Source organism: Podarcis filfolensis (genome assembly GCF_964270895.1).
Source record: "Podarcis filfolensis genome assembly, chromosome: 10".
Taxonomy (NCBI): Eukaryota; Metazoa; Chordata; class Lepidosauria; order Squamata; family Lacertidae; genus Podarcis; species Podarcis filfolensis.
Genome location: NC_139612.1, coordinates 46,684,617 through 46,710,859, shown reverse-complemented (window position 1 = coordinate 46,710,859; position 26,243 = coordinate 46,684,617). Strand labels below are relative to the sequence as shown.

General features: G+C 45.6%; 1 protein-coding gene across 3 annotated transcripts; it reads right to left on the bottom strand.

Moving 5' to 3' along the window:
* Positions 1 to 2,147: 2,147 nt before the first annotated feature.
* BAIAP2L2 (BAR/IMD domain containing adaptor protein 2 like 2) lies at positions 2,148 to 24,108 on the bottom strand. 3 transcript variants are annotated; one of them, XM_083573948.1, is made up of 14 exons: positions 23,365 to 24,108; positions 22,000 to 22,075; positions 20,905 to 20,991; positions 19,446 to 19,507; positions 17,075 to 17,146; positions 16,203 to 16,319; positions 14,749 to 14,895; positions 13,200 to 13,349; positions 12,001 to 12,139; positions 11,033 to 11,273; positions 9,566 to 9,637; positions 8,854 to 9,037; positions 5,642 to 5,682; positions 2,148 to 3,222 (listed from the first exon to the last, which is right to left on the bottom strand). In XM_083573948.1, exons 1-14 carry the CDS (start codon positions 23,401 to 23,403, stop codon positions 3,147 to 3,149), a joined length of 1,503 nt encoding a protein of 500 aa, XP_083430074.1. In that variant the 5' UTR covers positions 23,404 to 24,108; the 3' UTR covers positions 2,148 to 3,146. The 3 variants fall into 3 exon arrangements, with proteins under 3 accessions (XP_083430074.1, XP_083430075.1, XP_083430073.1); XM_083573949.1 differs by having other exon boundaries at positions 21,969 to 22,075; positions 23,365 to 23,382; XM_083573947.1 differs by having other exon boundaries at positions 22,000 to 24,108.
* Positions 24,109 to 26,243: the final 2,135 nt, after the last annotated feature.

Genomic DNA, 26,243 nt, shown 5'->3' with positions numbered 1-26,243 from the left:
TCCACATCAGTTTGCAATTTTATTCTACAGTGGTACCTCGGGTTAAGTACTTAATTTGTTCTGGAGGTCCATTCTTAACCTGAAACTGTTCTTAACCTGAAGCACCACTTTAGCTAATGGGGCCTCCTGCTGCTGCCGTGCCGCCGGAGCACGATTTCTGTTCTCATCCTGAAGCAAAGTTCTTAACCTGAAGCACTATTTCTGGGTTAGTGGAGTCTGTAACCTGAAGCGTATGTAACCCGAGGTACCACTGTATACTTTAAAAAGTCCACATGAAAATTCATCGGCATTTCAGTGTGAATTTCTCCTCCTATACAAATTTCTGTATTCAATTTCCCCTAACATAACGCACTGTTGTATGTTTTCTTCAGTAACATGTGGATCTCTATACACATATTATTTGGCTGCGGACATGAACTTTAGGAATTTGGGAAACATGACTTCCAAAGAATTCTTGAGTTTCGGTTTGCATATTGTTTTGGAAAATGCGGATTAGGAAGGTTTGCCTTTGAATGAGAACCGAATCAAATTTCTTCTCCATCCATGACCCAGAATGGGGATGGTTATTCCCCAAAGCCCAGTGAATATCTCCCTGCAATCATGGAAATCACCACTGGAAAGCCCCTGCAGTACCCATGGGTCATGCTTCCAGACAGGAAGCCATGTCACGTTAGCCTGTTGCAAAAAACAAAATGACAGAGTCTTGCAGCACCACTTAACAAGATTATTATGGCTTAAGCTTTTTTGGAGTAGAGTCCATTCTTTGTGCAAAGACTATAAGGCGCTGTTTGCCGGGTTAACCTTGCACCTTGTTTGGAAACTGCAGCTTGCGCAAAATGCAGCTGCCTGTGTGTTTCGTGGGACACCCAGCTTAACACATATTCAAATAACTGTTGAAAGATCTGCACTTGACTGCCTATAAGCTACAGAGCTGTAATGGTTCCAGGGGTTGCTCGTGCGTAAGCCGGTGCAAACACCTGGCTGGGTTGCCTGAGTGAACCTTTTCTGTCCGGACAGCCACTCACCCGTGGCTGTCTCAATCGCTGGCAGAATCAGTCAGTGGGCGTTTCTTAAACTTCTTCCAGCAAAGAAGCTCTTTGACGCCTAGTCTCCTCCTACTCTCTCTGCGCAAAAGCCTTCTGCGCAAGGAGGGCGTAGGCAGCGGAGGACCCTTACTCTCCCCGCTGGTCCCCGGCAAGGAGTCATGGGACCGCCTCGCCGCTTCCCCCATCTGCCCCCCTTCTCCACTGTTGCTACGCTGATTCTCTTCCCCAGAAGATGGGCTGCCTCTCCCCATCCCGGGACGCTTTCTGGAATCCCTCTGGATTTTGCTCTCTCCCTCCGGCACTGATGGCAGTTCCCTGACAAGAGCCATGTTCAAGGTTTTGTTCTTGACATCTAAAGCTCTAAAGAACTTGGGGCCCAGTTACCTAGCGGATGACCTTCCTTGGTAGAACAAGTTGATCTTTTAGATCTTCTGAAATTTACCCTGATGATGTTTCCATGACCAGCAGATTGTCTCTTGGTGACAACACAAAAGCAGGCCTCTTTGGTGAAAGCACACCCACCCTCTCAGTGGCCTCCCTCAGGTAATTTGTGAGTCAGTGGCAGTGACGACCTTCAAATTGCCCATTAAAACTTACATGTTTTCCCCAAGCTTTCCTGAACTCTGACTCTTAATTTGAGCTATTTCAACCACACAAGTTTGAAATTGTGCAAGTTAATTTCATGCAAGATATAACTGCACTGTACTGTGGATTGGCAGGGTGTCTGAGGGTCTGAGTGAAGTGTGAGATGGAGGAAGCAGCTGGGCACGCAGGAAATCTGGCTGCACGTTTCACCCTCTTCAAAATCACCATCCCATTGCATCTTATTTAGGAGACAAGAGGCAAGGGAAATAAAGAACTGGCAAATCAACTTGCATGGGAGGAAGGCGAGAATCCTGCATTTCCTCCTAACCTCTTAGTTCTGTGAACATTGATACATTTGCCTTGAGATAATACCACTTTGCAAAGTGAAGTAGCGAAGGTGAAAAGGAAAGATCTCCAACAACCGCAACTTGCTCTTCCCTTTTGTTTTCCGTCAAGTGTGTCTCCCCTCCCCTATCAAAAGGCACGCCTGAAATATGAACTTCACAACCCAAAGAAGATGCTTATTTATTTCTTACTTTATTCTTTCTTTCTTTTCTTTCTCCCCCCTCCCCCAAAAACCCCATTTCTGTTAATGCTACTTACAGAAACATATTGGGTGTGTGTGAAATAATGCAGTGCAGCTAGCTCTCCTCAGCAATTTTAGAACTATTCCCAGTTGTGCTTATCAAACCTGGTAGCACAGTGGTCTGTGATGAATGGGTGTAGGAGAGGAAATCCAGGCATCTTCAAACAAGGATGCCTTTTAAATCTACCAGTGGTGAGGAGCAGACAATTCTGCAAGTTACCTGAGCAAGGAAGTTTACATGGCAGTCTCTCAGGACTGACTCCCACGTAGATTTACTGGCTGACCATTGAACATTAATGGTGCCCCTCAATGGTTTTAGAACAAGATGTTTTGTATGGCAGTCATGACTGGCTTGGATTATATCATGTTGACCAGTATCTCCTGAGCTGTCCGTGTGGGCATGAAATCAACCAAGTATCCAGCAGAAGATTTCTGAAGGCTTTTCCACAGACTCGTTCTGAGGGCTCTTCCTAGAGTGCCCTACTTATGTCCTACACCAGATGACTGCTCTCTGCTGTAATGTCTCTCGATCTTCATTCTGAAGCAGTTGTTTCTCTGCCCAGTCCAAAGTCACTTCCAGACAGCCTGTTTATGGTCATCCTCACCCGTTTGCACAAAGTTTGCAGGGAAATTGTAGCACAGAGCACAACCTGGCAAAATGCACGCTACAAATGGGAAAGAAACGTACCTTTTGCACAGATGGGGGGGAGCCTTAAAAGAACAAAACAAAATGACCTTGGGACCTATTGACCACTACAACATGAGCAGACATGGAAAAGGAGACTAAAGAATTGCCCTCCACTCAGGCTGGCCACTTGGGGAGAAATAGCTTCCCCAAGATAATGACAGCCTGAGCTCAGGGATGAGAAGGGTTGTCCAGGACAACTTTCTGTGCAAGCCACCCACCCTCCCCAAACCATAGCTGGCTTTCACCGGATGACGGGTGCCGATCGGTCGTTGGTCACCGTTGGGCGCAATTTGACTGTAGCGAAAGGATTGGTACCTCTAGGAAGAAGAAAAAGAAAGGTGGATATTAAATTTTTGGAAACACATTCAAGCCAGCCACATAACTCCATTACAACATAAAGGCTACCAACACACTGGATACAATCTGTGGTCCTCAGAAAAGTGCCTGGTGTCAGATGAATTACTAGGTTAATAGATATGGTCAGATATTACCAGATATGGTCATAGCTGTCAACTGTCCCTTATTTGGCGGGAAACTCCCTTATGCCAGCGCCGTGTCCCGCTGCTGTCCCTTATTGATGATGTCCCTTAAATTTCCCGGGTTTCAAAGGAAGCAACTCCTCTCCCTCCCTCCCTGCCGGCCAGGGAGGAGGGAGGCTCCAACTGTGTTGCTTGGCTGCATTGCTCACCCAATAAGGAGTCTAAGAACGACTGGGGGGTGGAGCTTGCATGCCTTGTGCCGATCAAATCGGCCGCGTTGCCTGGGGACTCGCCTTTGCTCAGCGCTTCCCAGCGGAGAGGTGACGGTGGTTTTCCTTGCTGCATCCCCTTTGCTGGGTTGCTGTGCTGTGGAAACCACCGCTTGAGGCTTCGTTTGGCTGCTGGCTGGGCTTTCTGCCTTTGGCTCGGAGGGGCTCAGAAGTCGAACATACCTGTGCCCGGAAAATCCCTTATTTTGGCTGCTGATCCCTTATTTTCGAGGCTGCTGGTCCCTTATTTTCAAATCTGTAAGTTGACAGCTATGGATATGGTCTTTCACAGAGTGTCCTAGTTTCGATGGACACTCAGGACCACAATATCTCAAGGACCGCCTCTCTCCATATGAACCTACCCAGACCCTGAAATCATCGTCTGAGGGTCCTCCACGAGAGGTCCATATGGTGGCAACATGAGAACAGGCCTTTTCTGCTGTGGCCTTTTCTGATGCCCTTTTAAATGTGTTATGGGAGGAGAATTATTGGGTTATCTTTATTCTTATTTTTATTATGTGTTTTATGTTTCTAATATTGTAATTCTATATTGTGAGCAGGCCTGATATCTACGGATGAAGGGTGGTATGCAAATTTAATAAATCATCATCATCATATTCTGGGCTTAATAAGTTAGATGTGAACAAGCCCCTTTACACAGGCCATGTGTGAGCCAGGAAGTCTCTCATTAACCTTAGCTTCCGTTTTAGCCAAACAGCGAAACTATTGTTACTAGACAGTTTTGGAACAATTCAGGGTATCAGACCACTGTGCTTTAATATCCTGGCTTGTTCCAAAGCTGGTGACTGTAGTTTTCTAGTTCAGATGAAATGGGGAAACATGGTGAACTAGATCATTCCTGTTTTGATCAGGGTTTGCTTGAAGGCTCTGCTGCCTGGGCAGCCAAAAGGCTCCTTCATCTCAGACTATTAATCTATGAATATCTGAATGAGGTCCATCTTTTCGTGATATACATTATAAATCATCAGACATCACCATTGAATTAGGTCAACTGGACTGTCCATTGAATTAGGTCAACTGGACTGTCCATTGAATTAGGTCAACTGAACTGTCAATTGAATTAGGTCAACTGGACTGTCCATTGAATTAGGTCAACTGGACATCTCCTGCATTGGGAACTGTTGGGTATTGTAACTCCAGACCCTCCAAGTGTCCCTATTTTCCAGGGACGTCCCTCATTTACAGAAGCCATCCCAGTTCCCAATCTGATCCTGCAGTGTCCCACTTTTGCTTGGGATGTCCCTATTTTCATTGGAGAAATGTTGGAGGATATTGGAGTTATCCAACCCTTGAGCTGTCTGAAGGCAATCCTGTATAGGGAAGGGGGTTTTTAATGTTAAATATTTTATTATATTTATTATATTTTTATATATGTTGGAAGCTGTGCAGAGTGGCTGGGGCAACCCAGCAAGATGTGTGGGGTATAAATAGTAAAATTATCATTATGGAATGGGATGTTCCTATTTTCATTGGAGAAATGCTGGAGGGTATGTAACTCTAAGAGGACAAAATAATACTCTTTGAATGTGTATAATAGGGGTGGGGAACCTCAGGCCCGAGGACTGAATGTGGCCCTCTAGGTCTTTCCGTTTGGCCCTTGAGACTTCCCAGCCCATATCCCTTCCCAAACTGCACCTCTTCTCCCCAGACCACAGCCCTTGCCTACCTTCCTTGGCTGTGTTTTGCATGACTGGGATGTGTTCTTGAGCTCTGATAATGCCATTCACTTGCCTAGATGGAGGCTAGGCTAGAGGTGGGTGTGGGTGTGTTGTTTGTGTAGAAACTAGTCTACATGGCCCCCAGAAAGCCATGTGGCCCTCAAGCTGAAAACGACTCCCTGCCCCGATGAGTGAGTGAGATGTGGCATCATCACATAGTCTGAAGAAATAAAAGCATCTCTTAAAAGAAATGGCCTTAGCATAAGCAGGGAGTATATTGTTCATGAGAAAAAGGACACAAACATTTACCTGGGAAACAGTTCTGGATGATGTTCCCTCCCTGCTGGCTTCTGCAGTGAAGAAGAAAAGAAAAGAAAAAAAGGTGAAGGCTGAGAGAAACAATACCTTATGAATTTTCAGCAGAGACAAAATGAGAAAGGAAGGGACATGCGAAACACACAGACATGTATACGTTCAAGTGGTGTCTGCACTAATGGTTGGCAGCAGGTCAGAAGCGCACCCAATACACATCCAACCCAAATTTTTTTAAAAAAGCAACCTCCAATTTACATTCGCTGATCCATTCCACTCAATATCAAACCAGGTTGTTCAGAGTTTATAGTTTTGCTTTTAAAAAAAAATTACTGTTCAGTTGTTGCAATGAAATTTACTGAGGGTGTGTGTTTGCTTGCTCAGTTTGCATATATTCCTATATTGGAGGTTACATCCCCCAGGGGAAGAGGAAGAAGCCTGTAGAACAGAAGTGGCTAACCTTTGGACCTCAGATATTGTTAGACTCCAGCTCCCATCGCCCTGGCCATTGGCCATGCAGTCTGGGAATGATGGGATATACAGTTCAGCAATGTCGGTCACAAGTTAGCTACTCCTGCTCAAGAAAGACTTGCCTACTGAAACACGGATGACAAGACTCATTCATCACAGAATGGCCTCCTCCAATCTGAGCAAAAGGGACCTCTGCTGCAAGTCCACTGTTGCCTATGATTGTTGCTTTGTTCTCCAGGATTTCTTACTTGCACGGACGGCAGCCCTAACAGAAAACTTGTCTGAAAAGGGAAGTCATGTCAAAATACCTCCTACACATGGTAAGCTTACGAAATCCAGATCTTCCACACATGGGAGATTGTGACCTGGGAATGCTTTCTCGTCTGTTCAAGCTCTCTAGTTGTCTAAACACTTCAGCAACACACCCAAGGCTGTGTTCACACGAACAGAAAGAAACAGCATTAGGCCCTCCAGGTGTGGTTATTCCAGAGGTTGGACTGGTTTTCATTGGCATATGTTCTTCTGTTACTCATATTTTGTTTATTTATTTGTAATACCTATTGCCTGTCATATGTATAAAGGTAAGAAGCCTTGTGCACTCATGATCAGGACAGTTATACATGACTCCACTTTCAATACTGATTATGCCTGCATAAATTTCCAGGCAAACATACTGCTTTCTTTCCATTCAGTACATTTCCTGCTGAAATTCTGTAACTTTTTACATTCCAAGGTTGTTGAATTTTTGCTCTGCTTTTGTCGTGCTGTAGTGCCCCTCCAGGTGGCCATAATACAATAACACTGGGAAAGAATCACAGAGCAACTGGAACGTTGTGTGGATGGTCCAGTATAATGCCACAACCAATGCATTATTATTGACTCAATGACAAGTTGGCCCACAAATGCCAAACTGGGTGGAGTCTTTTGTCGCCATAGCCCAACATAAGTGTATTCCACCTGGCAACAGCTCTCCAAGACAGAGGTGCTTCCGAGACCTGCTGCATAAGGTGTCCAGCATTTGTGGACTTCCTCTTCCTCCATTGCATGCGCCCTCCCAAATTTCCTCAACTCTCTGGAGTAGATTTTCAGGGTGCAGAAAGGCAGCAATGGATACACCCCTATGCATTGAAACTGAGCTTTAGCTCCGTAATCAATCATTATTGTGTTTTCTGGTCATTCTCAATTTTTTTAAAAAATGGTCCCAGTACCATCTGGGCACTTCCTGTCATAGCAGCATTAAATAAATAAATAAATAAATAAATATTGCTGAGAGCTACTTTGGCAGCCAAGGAGAGGAAGATCAAGTATTTGTCTTTTAACAGTGCAGGGTAGGTTATTAATCTTCTTTAACTAGGGAGTTGTTAATAATAATAATAATAATAATAATAATAATAATAATAATAATAATAATTTATTATTTATACCCTGCCCATCTGTCTGGGTTTCTCCAGCCACTCTGGGCAGCTCCCAACAGAATATTAAAAACACGATAAAAGATCAAACATTAAAAACTTCCCTAAACAGGGCTATCTTCAGATGTTTGCACCAACACTTTGAATTGTGCTTAAAAACATACTGGGAGCCAATGTACTTTCCTCATGTCAACTGTTCCAGTGAAGTCCAACTTTTGTAACAGTATGAACATGGGAGTGTAAAGGACATCTTTTATTTCATAAAGTGCATTTGTTAAATTGCAGTAACTATTCGTGTGAACATGGCCAAACTCTCAATCCACAGCAAGCAGCAACCCCCTTGTGTTTTCCATTCCTAGAAGCTGAGAATCCGCCAGACCACAACACTAGTTTCCTTTTGCTTCCAAGACAGCCCCTTTGGAAGAGACGCTCCATAATGCTCAGCAGAGGAAGAAAGAAAAGGAAGGCTTCTCCATCAGTTGGCCAGGTGGCCCCACCCAAGCCCACGTTCAACACTCAGCGTCCTACTGTTAGCAGAAAGAGCTGCTGCCCCGGAGCCACCAGAAATCAGGCTGAGATGTCATGGAGAAGAGGAGTGAACTGAAGGGACCCTGGGGAGCGAAAGAGAAGGGACTGAGATGCTCCCTCTGTCTAGGTAGCAAAGTAAGGGACCAAGGTGGCTATGGATGAGGGTGGCATGGGATGCTATCCTTTGAGGTTGTGGGTGGCTACTGTAAACTGAAAGAGAAGAACATCTCAGAGAAGGACTGTCCTGAGTGAGGACAATAAGCAGATGTAACGGGAGGAATTGCAGAAGTACTGAGATGTCTATCTAGGACGTCTAACAGAGAATTGCAGGGGATTTCTAAATGCCATGTTAATTCCACAAATGAAATCATGTCCTGTTTGCATCAGAAGGGAAGCCTCCATTGGTCCAACAGATGCTTCCTGTCTGAAGCAAATAGCAGCTTCAGGGGAGATGATTTTCATTAGGAACAGGAGAAGGAATAATAAACTCTCCCTCCACACCCTTTGTGGTTGCTGTTTGGGCCACTAGTTACCTTTTTAAAACCATGCACATCCATTCACTCTTGCTACGCTGCAGGCAGATCCATACTATACATTTAAAGCACATCTATTGCACATGGCTTCCCCAAAGAATCCTGGAAACTGGTTGGTTGAGGATTCATTGAAAAAAATCTGGTAACCTTAGGCTGGAGTGGGAGCCCAACAACCTCTGGAGGGCCACAAGTTCTGTTGCTCTGTTCCTGCCTCCCAACCCCCAAACAGGTTTCCCAAACACCCCAAAATGGCGTAAGCACTTACCTTGGAGTCTGAGGTGGCTGCGGCGCTGGCTGAGCTGCTCCGGCGGCTGCCTGCCCCCAGCAGAGCAGGAGAAGGACCTGGAGACTGAGGTCTGCTGGGGTTGTGCCAGTAATTGCTGGCTGATGGGGTGCTGGGCCGATCCAGGAGCTCGTCTACGCTGCGACTGCTCCGCAGAGGAAACATTCTGAGGAAGAAGGGGAAAGAAAGGCTGGCAAAAGCTGTTGGGGTGCAGGGGGCACATTTATTTATTTCTTTGGCCTTGACTGGTTGGAACCAGAGTACCTGAAGGACCGCCTGTCTTCACATATACCAGCATTTACGTTGAAATTCCCGCCAGAGGCTAATGAACATACAAAGGATTTCCCCCCAAGAATTCCGCAGGAATTCTCCAAATAAATAAATGACATGCCTAACTAGCACCAGGGAGGCAGCCTTTTCAGTAGCTTTGCAATGTTCTTCCTGGAAAGGCTTGCTGGGCAACCACTGATGTCTTTCCAGAACTGAGCAAAAACTTGCATTTCCCATTTCCCCAGTCTTTTCAACTTTGGCTGACCTGTTTTGCTTTTGATGCTAGCTGTATAAATTTGCTGCTTTTAAAACATATTTTAATCCACAAGTTAATTTATGGGGGGTGCATTCAACAAGGCTTTGCCCAAGAGCAAAGAACAGCACGTATGAATATCACCATGGATGCAACACAAGTTCACAGCACCTGGGGGTGGTCTCCTCAGGGTCTCTCGCCTGCTGCAGTGGCTTCACGAAAGCTTCAGGAAACCAGCCACTCCTGAAACCAAAAGCACATGACATCAGTCACCTTTTATGTCCATTATCGCCACACCTTTTATTATGGAATGTTAGCTCCTCAGGTTCCCTATAATATAAGGGATACAGAAGATATAGCTATTAATTACAGGTCTATGAGCCTTGCTCTCATTCTGCATTTAATGAGACTGAATTGATGAAATGCTGCGATGATCAAAAAACCTGCATCTCTTGCACTAAGTTTAAATGTTTTGTTTTGTTTTTAAGACTCAGAAACCTGGACCTGGAGAAATCACTATAATTCCTTCATATAATTGCTCTTATAAATTGCACTATAATTCCTTCATATAATTGCTCTTATAAATTCGTTCCCAGGCAGTCAAAGGGAAGTATAAAGGTAAATTTACAATGGTAAACTGTCATTGACTCTCCCTTTCCCCACATGGGGCTATCTAGGACTATCCTATAAAGCAGGAATGGGGGATCTGTGGCCCTCCACATGTTGTTGTACTACCAGACCCAACATCCCTGACCACTGGGTCATGCTGGCTGGGGCTGATGGGAGTTGGAATCCAACAACTTCTGAAGAGTCATTCCCCTTCCTTCTTGTAAAGCAGAGATGATGAACCTCTACCCCATGGATGAAATTCGGCATGCTAGGCCTCCCCTGCAAGGCCATTTCCCCCCAAACCACACCCACCTGCCCCACACAGACTTCAGAAGTGGGTCAGATAGAGATGTGGCCGATTGGTTATTCACACAGCCGATCCTTGAAAAAACTAGGATGGTGGGGAGATAAAGATCTCACACAGGAGGCCAAAAAGGTTCCCTATGCTTGCTCCAGAGGCTGTAAAAGGGTCCAGGTAAAGGACCCCTGGATGGTTAACTCCAGTCAAAGGTGACTATGGGGTTGCGGTGCTCATCTCGCTTTCAGGCTGAGGGAGCTGGCGTTTGTCCACAGACAGCTTTCTGGGTCATGTGGCCAGCATGTCTAAACCACTTCTGGCGCAATGGAACACTGTGACGGAAGCCAGAGCGCATGGAAATGCCGTTTACCTTCCTGCCACAGTGGCACCTGTTTATCTGCATGCACTGGTGTGCCTTTGAGCTGCTAGGTTGGCAGGAGTTAAGACAGAGCAACGGGAGCTTAGTGGGGATTAAAACAGCCAACCTTGCAATCGGCAAGCCCAAGAGTGGTTTAGACCTCAGCGCCACCCGCATCCAGAGGCTGTAAAGTGCAATAGCCTCAATCTGAACTGATCCCCCAGATAAGCTCCAAGTCAAAGAAAAACATGTGTGGTGTGCATAAATTCAGAAGCATGGTACAAATTTCAATACATGGTCCAAAGCCCTCAAAACCAAGAACCTCCTCAACCTATTACTGTATTCTCACAGATCCATGTCTGAGCAGACTTACGTGGATGTACCTTCCAGCTTGCCATACAGCCAGCCATTTTGTGCTTCTGGTATCAGCACGGTGACTATATCTCCAATGCTGAACTGCAAAAGGGTCCGGTTGGAACCAGCAGAGTGGGGTGCTATGGCTTGGACTCTCAGTACGTTGTTGCTGCTCCCCTCTTTGCCCCCAGCTTCTGCTCTTCCTGCTGCCTGCTCCCCAAAGGAGCTGGAACGAGAACGTTGGCCGGTGGAAACAGAGCCTGCAAGAAATTACGAGAGGCAAGATCTCTTGGAGGATCCCAGCTTTGCTAGAAAAGTGGGCTATATAGTTCACGTGAATTTATCCATAAATAGGTCAAATGACACCTGTAAAAGAAACCAATACAACCCTGGACTTTGTCTTTGGCAGGGGTGGAGAACCTGTGGCCTTCCAGATGTTTTTGGACAACAGCTGCAGTTATCTGTAGCCATTGGCCATGATGGTTGGGGCTGAAAGGGGCTGGAGTCCAACAACATCTAGAGGACCCCAAGTTCCTCATCCCTGGTCTATGGGTTAGATAAATTGCCATATTTGTCTCTCATATATGTAATGCCACATTTTCTCCATAGAGATCATTGTGGCATACATGATTCTCTCCTCCTCCAACCATTGTATTCTCACAACCACACTGGTTGTTAGTTGGTAGGTTAGTTTGAGAGGTAAGGACTGGCCCAAGGTCACCTTAATGGGGGCTGACTGGGAACATGGGTTTTGCCAGTCTTAGTCCAACACTCTTAATTTTGACACTACAGTGGTTCTTAAGCGTCCAGTCCTATGCTTCACCACTGTCTCCAATGAACCTAAACACATCATGCCTACCCATATATCAGGAATTCCAAGGCATCTTGGGAAAATGTTTCTCAATGGAGAGTCTTCATCCACTATCAGATGGGACACCCTGACTCCTCTTGAACCCAGGATTTTCCCTCTCCCCTGAAATATCTTACCGATAGAGGGAGTTCTTTGCAGGGTTCTCCTCCTTGTTTCTGGCTGAGAGGCAGGCAACATTTCTGCCGTCTCCTGTGGGAAGGGACTGGCGCTTCGCCCTGCTATCACTGGACTGAAATCACCCAGAGGCCTCTGGGGCTGCAACAAGGAAATGAGAGGAAGAGCAGGCACTTTGTGAAAGCAATCCCAGGGGAGAAGATCCTTGGAAGCAATCCTTAAGGCATATTACCATCTCCTGTGACACACTCGGGGCCAGACACCCAGTTCACAACCACTAGAAACCCTGAACTGCCAATCAACTTACCGGTAACTGGGTGGCTGGCTGGGAATTCATGTTTTATGAAAGGGGAAAATAAAAACGACCAATTTTCTCCACACCATGCCTAATGTTATTAACTTTGTATTACGTTCCCTTTTAGGTTGCATATGCAGCATACCTTTAAAACACTCTCTGCACCCAAATAAAGGAAAAAGGGATCCTGGGAACTGTACCTCACACAGTTACAATCCCGCTTAACAGTTCCTGGGATTCTTTGAGAAGGGAAATGTACTTTAAAGGTTTGGTGTATGCATGGGCCTAAGTAATCTTTAAAAACAAAAACACAAACCCCAATGGATGGGGAATGTTTTTTAGTCTGAGATGGGCATTATCTTCTGGGCAACCACCTTGAGTCATATGCCAGCAGTGGATGGGACAGAGGCCAAAGTTGATGGAGCAATGAGTGTACATTTTACCTTTATACAGTTTCTACACGCACCCACACGCCTCCCTCTTCATCCTCCTTCTAGGGAAAGCAAGACGCAGTCATAGAGTTCAAGGAAACATTCCAGACAGGCAAAAACACTCAAGGTGGATGTGACACAAGGCCAGCAAAGGGTATGGCTAGGGAGGGTGTGTGGCTTGGGAATAGTTTCCAGGGCCGGATGGAGAGGCCCAGAGGGCCACATTTGGCCCATAGGGCTGAGGTTCCCCAATCCTGATTTAGCCTTTCATGGTAAGAAAGTTGGTCTCCCCCCCCCCAAAAAAAAACCCACTTGGGTTACCCTTTTTCTGGACCTTCCCTAGTTCTGGGATATCCTCCTTGAGACTGATCAGACAACTGCACACAGTATCCCAATGGCTAACTTTGGTAATTATACCCCAGGTGTGCCTCGTTTCATAAACCCTTCCTGCCCAAGGTTCCTTTCATCTTCTTACCATCTCGAGATGGGAAGGAGCAGGAGCCAGAGAGCCAGATGGATGACCCGGGCTCAGCGTTGTGCTGCTGAGCGAGGTTGGGGCAGGATTTCGGGTGGCTTCCAGCTGTTCCTTCCACAGTGGTGCCTTGCTCTGAATGATGGCACAGGCCTTCGCAGGAGGAAAGAAGACAATAACAGAGTCTAGGAAGTATAATGACAAAGGGGGAAGCGGGAGATGCGACCCACATCTTATTCAAAACAGCAGTCCCAAAGATTGCAGCAAGGAGAAATCACCACTACCACCAATCTTTGTCTAATGGAAGAGGTCCCACAAATTTCTGCCTGCCAAGTAAAGTTGTAAAAATGGCCACTTGACGCTATATTTAAGAGATTCCGACACAAAACCAAACAATGCATTTAGAATATATACAGTTATGCAAACTGGGTGCTTGTTTGTTCAATATGCAGTGTTTGTTTATGTTAAAGGTAAAGGTAAAGGGACCCCTGACCATCAGGTCCAGTCATGACCGACTGTGGGGTTGCGGTGCTCATCTCGATTTACTGGCTGAGGGAGCCGGCATACGGCTTCAGGGTCATGTGGCCAGCATGACTAAGCCGCTTCTGGTGAACCAGAGCAGCACACGGTAACGCCGTTTACCTTCCCACTGGAGCGGTACCTATTTATCTACTTGCACTTTGACGTGCTTTCGAACTGCTAGGTTGGCAGGAGCTGGGACCAAACAACGGGAGCTCACCCCATCGCAGGGATTTGAACTGCCGACCTTCTGATCGGCAAGTCCTAGGCTCTGTGGTTTAACCCACAGCGCCACCTGCGTCCCTAGTTGGTTATGTTATTTGTAGGCAATTTGATTTGACTTTGCAGAATTCCTTCCCCTCCTTTCTCCCAGCTCTTTTTACAGGAACCAAAATAAGCCCCGAGACAAGGAAGGTCAGCATTCATAAAATGTTGGTGAGAAACAAGCCTGTAAATCAGGGAAACTAATACTGAAGAGAAACCGGGAGCTGTGCTGAGTTTCATCATCTGGCAATGGATTCCCTACCTTCCCCAATTTCTGAGCTTTTAGCAAGAAAATAATGTTAGCCATATATTTCCCATGTCTTAGCTGCTTCCATAAGGGCTAGAAACTTGATATCTTTGAAATCCAGAAATCAGGGTTCTCAGAGTTCCTCCAGCACTGTCACATTCTAATATTCTATGATTAACTGGGTGATTTGTGGCTATTCACGGTAAGGAACTGGAGTCTCTTGCTATAGTGAAAGCCTCTTGGTTCCCTCCAAGAGAAGGCTTCTCACCAGACTCCCTTTAATACAACAAATGAGGAACCTGCGGCCTTCTGGGTGTTGTTTCACTGCAATTCCCATCGGCCCCAGCCAGAATGGCCAATGATCAAGGATGATGGGAGCTGTAGTCCAACAACACCTGGGGAGGGTTACGAGTTCCCTGTTTCTCCTTTAATGCCAAATTAAACCATCTCCTCCACCACCAAATCTGGGTACGCTGAGGCGCCCTTTCCCTACATACCTCCCTCTTATTACATATGTCTTACCCTGGTGTAGAACTGCAGGAAGTTATTGGAGAGTAGCTGGTGCTTCTCAGCTAGGAAGCGGTAGCGGCGTTTCTCCTCCAGCTCAGCAGCCTTCTGGCTCTCAGTGACAAATTCTTGCATCTCGGTGTGCAAGCGCATCATGTTCTCCTGGAGTGAGGGGAGAAAGGATCTTTGTCAGCCTTCCTCAGAGTGAGCCCTTGGGGCCCAGGCGTGTACCCACACCTGCTGCTTCACTGCAGCCCTTTAGAAATTCTCTTTTAATTTTTTTGTTGCACGACTAGTAATTTTACATTTTTACGGCAGTAACAGCACAGCACTCTCTCGGGACACCTCACCCAGAATTCCTTATTCTGAAGAGGCACCCCCTTCCTCAGAGTGAGGTATAGGAGTGGCGGGAAAGTGCCACAGGAGCTGGGTGAGCAGGTGGCAGCTGCTGGGTAGGTGAACTGGCAAGCCAGGGTCCCAGGGGAACTAACTCATCATCTCCTTGCCCCACACCCAGAGGCAATTTGCTTCATAATAATAATAATAATAATTTATTATTTATACCTCGCCCATCTGGCTGGGTTTCCCTAGGCACTCTGGACAGCTTCCAACAGAACACTAAAATACAATAACCTATTAAACATTAAAAGCTTCCCTAAACAGGGCTGCCTTCAAATGTCTTCTAAAAGTTTGGTAGTTATTTTTCTCTTTGACATCTGGTGGGAGGGCGTTCCACAGGGCGGGTGCCACTACTGAGAGGGCCCTCTGCCTGGTTCCCTGTAACCTCACTTCTCGCAGTGAGGGAACCACCAGAAGGCCCTCAGCGCTGGACCTCAGTGTCCGGGCAGAACGATGGAGGTGGAGACGCTCCTTCAGGTATACTGGACCAAGGCTGTTTAGGGCTTTAAAGGTCAGCACCAACACTTTGAATTGTGCTCAGAAACGTACTGGGAGCCAGTGTAGGTCTTTCAAGACCGGTGTTATATGGTCTCAGCAGCTGCTCCCAGTCACCAGTCTAGCTGCCATGTGTTTATTTATTTTTGCTTTGCTTTCCCGCCTTTCCTCCAAGGACCTCAAAGTGGTGTATATGTCTCTCCCCCTTTCCAAATTGTCCTCACAATAACTCTGAGCGGTAGGTTGTGTTGAGAGGCAGTGACTGGCCCATGGTTACCTAAGTGAGCTTCATGACTGACTGGGGATTTGAACCCTGGTCTCCCAGGCCACAGTCCAACACCCTAACTACTACACTACGAGTGCTGAGCTTCAAATGGCAACACCCGAAGCAGCTATGTCTCACCCGCTGGTGCAGACAGACTATAATGGGGTGCATGCACTTTAAAAGCACAAAACACCCCCCAATAGTCTGGAAAGCCAATCGCAATTCCACTCCTGGCTTTCAGCTGAAGAGCAACGACTGGGCAGTGCCAAGGCTCCACCCATATTAAAGCAGCCTCCATATTGTTCCACACCTTCATCTCCCAGACATTCTTGTCTCGCGTTCTCTCCATTCTCCACAGATCCGAAGTGCATTTATCTATGTTGGCAGTTCTGCGTCTGTGTTCCTTCTCATATCGCTGCCGGCTATCCTATGAGCAGGCACATTGAAAAGATTTTTAAAATATATACATTTAAAGACAAAAGCCTGAACTCCTGGCTAAGAAAAGGGGGGGGGCAAGACCCAGTCCCTGCACGGTAGTTTGCTGAAATAAATTTGAATACAGTCAAACTTCGGTTGTCAAACTTAATCCATTCTGGAAGCCCATTTGGCTTCCAAAATGTTTGACAACCAAGGCGCGGCTTCCAATTGGTTGCAGGAGCTTCCTGCACTCAAGCGGAAGCTGCGTCGGACGTTCGGCTTCCAAAAAACGTTCAGATACCGGAGCGTTTACTTCCGGGTTTTCAGTGTTCGGGAGCCGAAAAGTTCCAAAATGGAGGCATTTGGAATGCAAGGTTTGACTGTACGTTAACAACAACAAAGTATGTTTTCATTGCACCTGAGTCCAGGTGCACAGCCACACCATACTTTTAATGTGCAATGATACCACTTGAAACAGTCGTGGTTTCCCCCAAAGAATCCTGGGGACTGTTATCTATTAAAGGTGCTGAGAGCTGTTAGGAAACCCCTGTTCCCTGCACAGAGCTACAGTTCCCAGAGTTATCTCTGAAGAGGAATTTATTGTTAAACCACTCTGGAAATCATAGCTCTGTGATAGGGGTCTCCTGGCAACTCTCAGCACATTATTCTGCTATTCTGTGTTACAGTGCTGTGCGCAACGCCAAGGCCTTTCAGGAGCCAAAGGGATGGCTCAAAGTGGAAGACAAGGGCGAGACAGGCACTCACATTGATGAACTGCACGTCCAGCTTAGTGTTCTTCTCCATGTGTTGCAGCAAATCTGCATGGAAGGTCTGCGCCTGCTCAGAGAAGAGGATGTCGTTAGGAACCAATTCAGCATCACTCACCTGGCTCAAAAAACTGGGCATTAAATAGGAAAGCAGTCGTAGCCCAGTGGTAGAGAGAACATGCTTTGCATGCAGATGATCACCAGCACCTCCAGTTTCAAAATAACAAGTGATGGGGAAGACCCTCCTCTGCCTGAGACCCTGGAGAAATTGAGGCATCTGATCAAGGCCTGTATTTTAAAATGAGCTTAAAGATTTGCAAATGTTTGTATGTTTTATGCCAGGCAGAAAACCAGCTGGCTAAGGACTTTGGCAGATGTTTATCCTCCTGGACAAGGGCCCCCCTGATTTATAGCAGGAGCCAAAATTATCAAAGTCATAAAAGGGAAATACAGGCTGGGAGCAAAGGTTACACTGACCCTACATATTACAGAATAAAATCAAGATGCAAAAACACTAATTAAGAGTTAGTAAATAGTAGGATTTATTGTTTAACAGAAAATAATACCATGTGCCTCCCATTAGAGACTTTAGCCACATTTTCCTAAGGTTAAAGGGCAAGAGCTAATGGGAAAAGCAGCTGGCCGGGAAAGGGGGGTGTAAACGGAAGAGTTTTACTTTGAAAATGCCTTTTCTTCTAAAAAGCTATCTATGTTAATGTATGAGATTTGTTGGCTTAAATGTAATGATGCAAAGGATTTAGAAAGTAAGAAATGTTAGATTCTTATGTTAGATTCTTATTTCATTGATGGTGTGTGAGAATGTGAACCCAAGATCTCTGTTTAAGACAAAATGTAAGACCATGAGCCATCTGTTTTAGCCATCTATTTTGGAATGGAGGGGCAACAGGAGCAAAAGGTGATCTGGTAATTAAGGTGCCTTGTGGAGGCAAATGTAAGATATATGGCTACTTGTTTGCCATTTATGGCTAGAAGGAAATATAGCTCTTTGTCTCCCATAAAAGGTAATAGGAAATGGGTGTATCTTTTATGATTGGTTCTAGCAAACAGCCAATAGGAATTTCAACCAGGCTGATTGGACAGAGGCAGCCAAAGGAGCAGCAAGGGGGCTGGGTTGAGGAAATATAAGTGCTGGCCATCAGGGCTGGAGGATAGGCAGAGCTTTGGTAACCATATACCACTGTGCCTATCATTTATTTGTCTGACAAATAAATTATTATTTTAATTTCTCTATTGCTGTGTTGAATATTTCATTCCAGCTAAGCGTTAACCACAAGCAGGGTGCTACATAATGTTGCCAGTCAGAGTAGACAACACTGGACTAAATGGACAAATAGTCTGAACATGAGCAGATCCCTATGTTCCTAATTATTAGCAGAGCTCAGAAGACCGAGTATGGTTCAGGTAGGGATGGGGAAGAAATGTGATTCAGTTGAAATATAAAGGCAATTCTGCCGAATTCTCACTTTCTGAAACAACCCAAAAACCAAAACACAGCCATCCTTCAAAATTCACACTTCTCTAAATTTTGCAGTGCAGAACTCCAGTCAAGTAATGTGTACAAAAATGCATATGCTGGGGTCAAGCGTGCATTTAAAAATGCATATCTTAGCAAAAACAACACATAGAAATGCATTATATTAGGGGAAAATGCTTTGCAAAAATATGGACATGAGAAGAAATTGCATACAGATGTGGATACTGGGAAAGAAAATGCACTAAAATGCTGGTGAATTTTCATGATTACTTTTTAAAAATCTCAAACGGATGTGGAAATGTGAAGAACTGAAAGAAATATTAGAGGCAGGGATGGAAAACTGAGAGAAGCTGAAACTGACAGATCCATTCATCCCTGAACCCTGGAGAACTGTGACTGTAGACTGGCCTCTAATATAGAGCTAGATTAGCATGGCTACAACCACGTGTCCCACTTTACAGAGGCCATTCCTGCCTATTGATGTTAGGTTGACAGCCACCCAATATCGTTTTAGACACCAGCCAAAAGCTTTATTTCAGCAAGTCCATAGATATGTATTCTAGATACCTATATTTTTACTTGTTCTACACTGCTTAGAGAGTTTTATGACTGAGCATATATGCAAATCTTTCTAAGCATAACTATATAAATAAAAATAGTGGCAAGCAGCTGCAAACATGTACTGTGCAGACTCACACATAATGTTATTCCTTGTGCATGGACAAAATAGGCAAGCAAAGCAACAGGAAAATAAATTCTCCTTTCTATTACACACATGAAACCCAACCACCATGTTAGAATCACAAGCATGAGACTCGGCTATTTCCCTATACAACCTCCCATTATTGCACAAATGTCCTTCCCAGATACTCACGACTGCTTCCAGCTTGCGGTTCAAGTTAATTTGGGTGTCAGACATCTGTATCAAGATTTCACCTTCGAGGAAGAAAGAGAATTCTTTGTGAAATTCTTGAACAAAATACAAGCCCTGCTGGATCAGGCCAAAGTCCCATCTAGTCCAGCATCCTGTTCTGACAGGGTGACATGAGGAAGAATGGATTTAAGGGTGGATAAAGACAGATGAGGAACTTTGCCCTCTAAAAGTCAGAAATTATCAAACACACTATATACTGAAAACAATAAATGACCTATTATCCAAGTGCCAGTGATATATGACCTTATGCAAAGTGTTATCTTGGAACAAAAGTTCAGTTATTATAATTATTTTGATAACCTGTATGAAAAGTCTGTGAGAAGCGATTCAGAATGCAATCTAGGGAAAGTCCTGTTTGACTCCCGCTGAGGCTTACTTATGAATCAATGTGTGTAAGATTGCACTGTTTGAAGTTAAACCAAAGGTATGGAGGGTGGAGCTAATTTTCTTTTTAGCTGTCTTAAAAATTGAGTTTCTAGTTGAAAACCAGGTTAAAAATTTCTGAACTACATGAGCGGATGAAGAAGTAAAGTGGAATGTGAAACATTCTGTTGCTCTGTAGGATATTTTCACACAAGACTCTAAAAAAGCATCTTACATTTCTCACATGCCATTTGAATATAAGCCCATTCATTATTATTTCATCTGTTTGGTTTAAATATGAACCTTGTATTCCCCTATGGAATGCACTATGAATTCTTTTTGTAAGCTTTCTATTAACACTTATATTTATATTATTTATATTTATATTATTTATATTGCAGTGTTATTTTTCTTGTTCTTATTACTGTTTTTATAATTACTTTTAGCTTGATGTTTCATTTGTTGTTGTTTTTACCATAAAATAAAACAAAAAAGAACAGAAGTCCAGCATTCACTCAAAGAATGCATTTATTACAAACAGTTCTCTTCTGATTTCTGCCTCAAGCAAGAGTGAAAAATGAACTATGGTTTCACATGGCCACGGAGCTTCGTGGTGAACACTGCCAAAATGTTTTCTCTCCGCTCCTCTCCTGGTCTGCTACCGGGAAACAAGCCAGAGTCTGGCTTGCTGCGATGTCCAGACCCAGGCTTGTGGTTTGTTTCTCTGTAAACAAATCACAAGTGATAGCCAAGGTTCAGGTGACACAACAAACTAGGCTCTGGCTGGATTCCCAGCAGCATGAAAGTAGCAGGAACAGAGTGAGAATTTTTCAGTGCACACTGCACACTCCTGTTTCTTTAAAGCTATGTTTTCATGTGACATGCAAACCCAAACTCTGCCCAAGACCTCTAATGCCTCTACTGTGGGAGGCAGTAAGCCTTTGAATATGAGTTGCTGGAAATCCCATGTGGGGGTCACTGTGGCCCTTGAGTCTTGGACCTTCAGAAGAGTAGAGTGCAGCAGCAGGAATCTTACCCAATATTTGCGAAGTAGAGCTCTGCAGGGCTTGCTCCCCGATCTTTTGGATTGCTGTAAAATAGACATCGGCAGCCTCGGATAACGCTGCAGAAATTTCAAAGAGGAGAATTAGGAGGCTTCCTCTCCCTGCCTGCAACGCCTCATCTTTTTTGCTCCTCCTTCACAGCTCCTCCCCTTTGCTCTCCATTTCTGCTTTCTTCCATTTGCTGCCACCCTCCTTGGCCCACCCCTCCTCACTTCCTTCCACCATCTTCAGAAGACTTGTCAGCAGCACCCAGAACCCCCTGTGAAAGCCTTCCCAGACTGGGTGCCCTCCAGTTGCTGTTGGGACAGCTGGCATAGGAGGACGGGCTTCTGATTAGACTTGCTGACTCCTCCCTCAAGGACACCATAGGTCAAGCACTGGAGATTACTGTATATACAATGGCATCAGTTGTGTGCTTGGTATGTTACATGTGTACTACATATGCAATTCATGTCTACTGTGTACCTGAAGGAATATACCTAGTATACCTGAAGGAGCGTCTCCACCCCCATTGTTCTGCCCGGGCACTGAGGTCCAGTGCCGAGGGCCTTCTGGCAATTCCCTCACTGCAAGAAGCCAAGCTACAGGAAACCAGGCAGAGGGCCTAGTGGTGCCCGCCCTGTGGAACGCCCTCCCATCAGATGTCAAAGAGATAAACAATTACCTGACATTTAGAAGACATCTGAAGACATCAAGGAAGTTTTTTATGTGTGACATTTTAATGTATTTTTAATCTTTGTTGGAAGTCACCCAAAGTGGCTGGGGAAATCCAGCCAGGTGGGCGGGGTACAAATAAATTATTTATTATTATTATTATTATTATTATTATTATTATTATTATTACTACTACTACTACTACTACTACTGTACACAAGTATCATTGTGCAGGTGTTCTTCTCTACATGTGGTCCTTGGGCATGCTGAGGAGGCAAAGTCAACAGCCACAATCTTAGTTTCGCCATAGCCCCAGGTGTACATCAAACATCTCCACAGGGCTGATGGGCCAACACGGTGGACACAGATATTCACTTCTCACCTGCAGACAGTCAGTTAACATCGCCACTCACCATGGAAAGCCTGCACATACTTGTTACCCAGGTAGACCAGATTCTCCAGAGCTGGGTTAAACTGTTCCAGGATGCTCTGTGAACCATCCATGTGAAGGAAGGATGTAAAAAATAAACACATACAGCAGCATATTAGCATGGCTCTCAAATCACCCGAGGAAACCTTTTTGGTGGAAACACTCCCTATGGCAGGGGTAGCCAATGTGGTGCCTGCCAGATGTTGCTGGACTCCAGCTCTCATCATCCTTGATCCTTGGCCATGCTGGCTGGGCTGATGCGAGCTGGAGTCCAGGAAAAACAGAAAGGCACCTCATTGGCTTCCCTAACCTTGGCAGCAAATTGGAAACACCCACTTTTGGGAACAGGCTATTGTAGAGTTGTGAAAAATTCAGAGGAAGACAACCAAAATGATCATCATTGTTTTCCTTGTAGAGGAAAGGCAAGTAAGATAGAACTCTGTTCTAAACTTAAAACAACAGATTCTCGCCTGCAACCGTTTCAGCTCAGCTAGGTCAAATAGTGTAGAAATAGCAAATGCCTCCCAAGATTATTGAAATGCAAAGAAGTGTTATGTCCATTGCCACCCTGTTGAACAGCTAGATAGCAACCTTCTTCTTTTCAGATATCGCCCACCCTGGCATCTCCTCTGCTGCTGCCTCTCTCATGTGCTGCATCTTTAAGCCTGAAGTCCAAGTCTGTCTTGAATTGGATCTAATTCCCTTACGGAAGGAGTCCCATGTGAGCCTTGTGCTAAACAGTAAAAAGCAGGACATCAGCTTCTGCTTCTTCCCCCTTAAATAGAGCCACTTTACATATTATGCAGCAATCGTGACTGTCATGACTACACCAGAGTGAAAGGCAGTGGCATGTTCTGAAACATGCTGTGTACCCCTCTTGGGGCCTGTGGCTTGAGAGCTCTCTAGGACACAGCCAGGAGTGTTTAGGAAGTGCACCCACCTCTAGTCACTCCATGCTTGCTTGGAAACTCTAGTATAATGGCAGTGAATATTAATGCTACATAAAGGGTGAAGCGGCTATCAATTTGTCCGCAAACCTGATCAGGTTAAGAGCCTCTTTCAGTGCAAGTGCCACGTGGTTTGTGCTGTCACAGATTGTAACGGCTGCCTGTTCCGGGTTCAAAATCCACATCCCTTGAATGTGTGCCATCTGAGATCTGGATCAGAGATGTTTAGAAGCAAGCAAATTTCCCTATTTATTTTTCCCCAGTGGCAGATCTTTGGTTCTTTTTTATCCCTCTCTTGTGCAACCCCTCATTAAGGAACGTCTTTCTAATTCACATTTCCTTCGGCCAATCCATGGTAGTTCTTACGTTCCAGAACACGCACGCAAGGAACCAAGCCTCACCTTGTAGATAGAGATGGTAGATCTGTAGGACTGCTCCATACCCTCGAGTGTTTAAGAACGACCCGAGAGTTCCTCCCAAGGATCGGAAATGTTGAGAAGGTCTGCAGTCCTCAGGAACATGTATTCATCCAGTTGCACACACCCTTAGCCTCCTCTCCAACACCACAGAAGAGACGGCACACTTACTTTGAAAAGAAAAACGCTGCTAGTGGGGGTTTAATAATTCACCAGCCAGGATGTTAGAACTTGATCCTTAAGTGTAACCAGATACCAGGTAGGGAGGAATCCTGCTATAGCCATGAAGGTCATGTGACTTCACCCTCAATTATTTATTGCCCGTTTCAATATACAGCTTCCTGCATAGCTCTTTATGATCGAGTTGGCTGTCGTCTTGGGCGAAACAACTTCATAAGGCTGTCACCCACCCACAACATGCCTGTCTCTTGAAATATATAATGCATAGGGATCAGCTATACTGTAAATGTCCTACTTTGTCATCCACTGTTGTCCACAGATGTTCCAATCTCTTTGATGTGGTTCTAGAACCAATGTTACAGACATAGGTATCCATAGGAATATTTAGGAGGGAGTGTCCATGAGGAAGGAGTAAAATACTGAAAGCGGGGAGCAGGCTAATTTCCCATTAAAAATGAAAAGATTGGTATATGTACATTTTTTCTCATACTTCAGGGTCTACAGATGCTAGAAACTTAACCTTAAAAAAGGAAGCAAGCTGAGAATCTGGGGGTTGCGTGGCAATACCCGCCCCCTCCCACAGATGGAGTAAATAAAGACACCGGACACCAGAATTGAGGTTGATGGGCGAAAATGGCCACAACTTTATTGATTACAGGTAAGAGAGAGGTATTGGCCTTAGGCATTGGCCCTAACAGACTATCCGGTCTAACCGGGAAGGGTTAAGCACCAACAGGGGGAGCCCCCGAGATGCACATCCCTGGAGGCTCCCCAAGGGGTTACCGCTCGGGGGCGCGCTTTAGGCCCTAGCCTCCGTAGGTTTCGGACGAGGCGACACCCCCCGGAGTCCTTTAACGAACTACCCTTCGAGCATTGGGGGAGGTGATGGCGTTCCTCCCCCCCGACTTCATTTGCATAACAATACCCCAGCCAATGCCTAACCGCCAAAACCGGGAGTTGTGACGTTTGCTACGAGGTAGGCGAAAAAACCAAGTGGCACCGAAATACAGCCAATTAGCCAAATGGAAAAACTCCTACCAGGCCCCTTGCGGCGACCAGCCGAGGCCCATAGCAAAGTCCGAATGCAAACCTAGAGGGCGGGTGGGTGGGAAACCGCAGCTGCTGCGAGAAGGAAAAGGGGGCGAGGCAGGGTTGCCCTGACCTTATGAGGACCTGGTAAGCCCGCCCCCAGCGCCAGCCGATTGGCTGGCGCCGAGGGCAATGAATATTAATGTACTGGGGAATCCCTGAGTCCCACGGGGCTGACGCCAGCCCCGCGAGATCGTAGTTGGGGGCGTGAGCCCGCAACCCCACCCCCTCGTGAAGTCGGGAGTGTCTTTATGGTTCATGCAGGGAGGAACCCCAACATGGATACCCACGATGTCAGTGCTGCAACTTGTTAAAGTGCTAACTTCAAAAGTGGTGAGATTTTGTTGCCTTGCAACGTTTCTCCACTTTTTTATGGCGTTCTAATGCCGGAACTCAATTTTAACGTGCACAAGTTAGCCAAGCTATGAACAGGTATGTCCGCTAGCAATTCCTATGATAGCAGCCCCTGGTGAAGGTGCTGCCACAATATCCATGATGGCCAAATTCACACATGACATTTGTCATCACAAGGCACGTAACACAAGGGGGGAGAGCCAAGGGTGCTAGCACGGAAGAAAAACACCAAAGCAAAGTCAAATATGAGCCAATGAGCTTAAGTGCATACAAGTTTGTGTTGGACCTCGGCCTCATTATATCCCAGCCCTTGGTCACTGCGCTGTAAAGGAGGGATGGGGGAAATCTGTAGCCCACTGTCACTGGACTCCTATCAGCCTTGGCCAGTGGGCAGGAATGATGGGCATTGTAGTCCAGCAACATCTGAAATGTTTCTAGTTCTCCACTCCTGCTCTAAAGCAAGTGGTGGTGGTGGTTTATATAAACAGATTTGCTTAAGGATCATGTATGCATATACTGGGTCTTGTATTTAATCCAAGGAGTCAAACACTGGAAGTGATTCTGAGTGTCAACAGCAAATGGCAGAATCACATTGCTGAAATCTCCATATGAAAATATGACTCCAGCTTTGGAAAAAGCTGACCTAGATCAGATTCAAGATCAGATTTTGCTTTCATCTCAGTCCTCCATTCCAAGTCATTTAGATGCACCTCCCACCGGCAGCTCCATCACCTTAGCCCATTTCCTCCTGAATACTCGTATGCTGTTCACTCAAACAGTCCATAGGCAGTCGCTATAAACTGGCGAGCTGCAGGCTTGCTATTGGACAGTTACATAAAAAGTGATCTTCTGTACAAGGACCCTAATTCTATTTTGCATTAAGAAAAGAAAGGGAGAGAGAGAAAGCTGTGGGTACTGCCAGCTACTGAGAGCACAGAGGGGGCAACTGTCTCAATTACGGTTTTGGGTGCGGACTTCAGTTGGAGCATGGGACTGTACCGGCAATGCCGTTCTCGTGGTCTTTCATAAAGGAGCTTGACCGTTCATGACAACTGCTTGCTCCTTTGCAGAGAAGAGAGTCTCACACAGTGAAACAGAGGAAGCTGCATTATACAAGTCAGACCATTGGTCCATCTGGCTCAGTACTGTCTGCACTGTCTGGCAGCAGCTCTCCGGGATTTCAGGCAAGAGGTCTCTCCCAGTCGCACCTAGAGATGCTGGGAATTGAACCTGGAACTTCT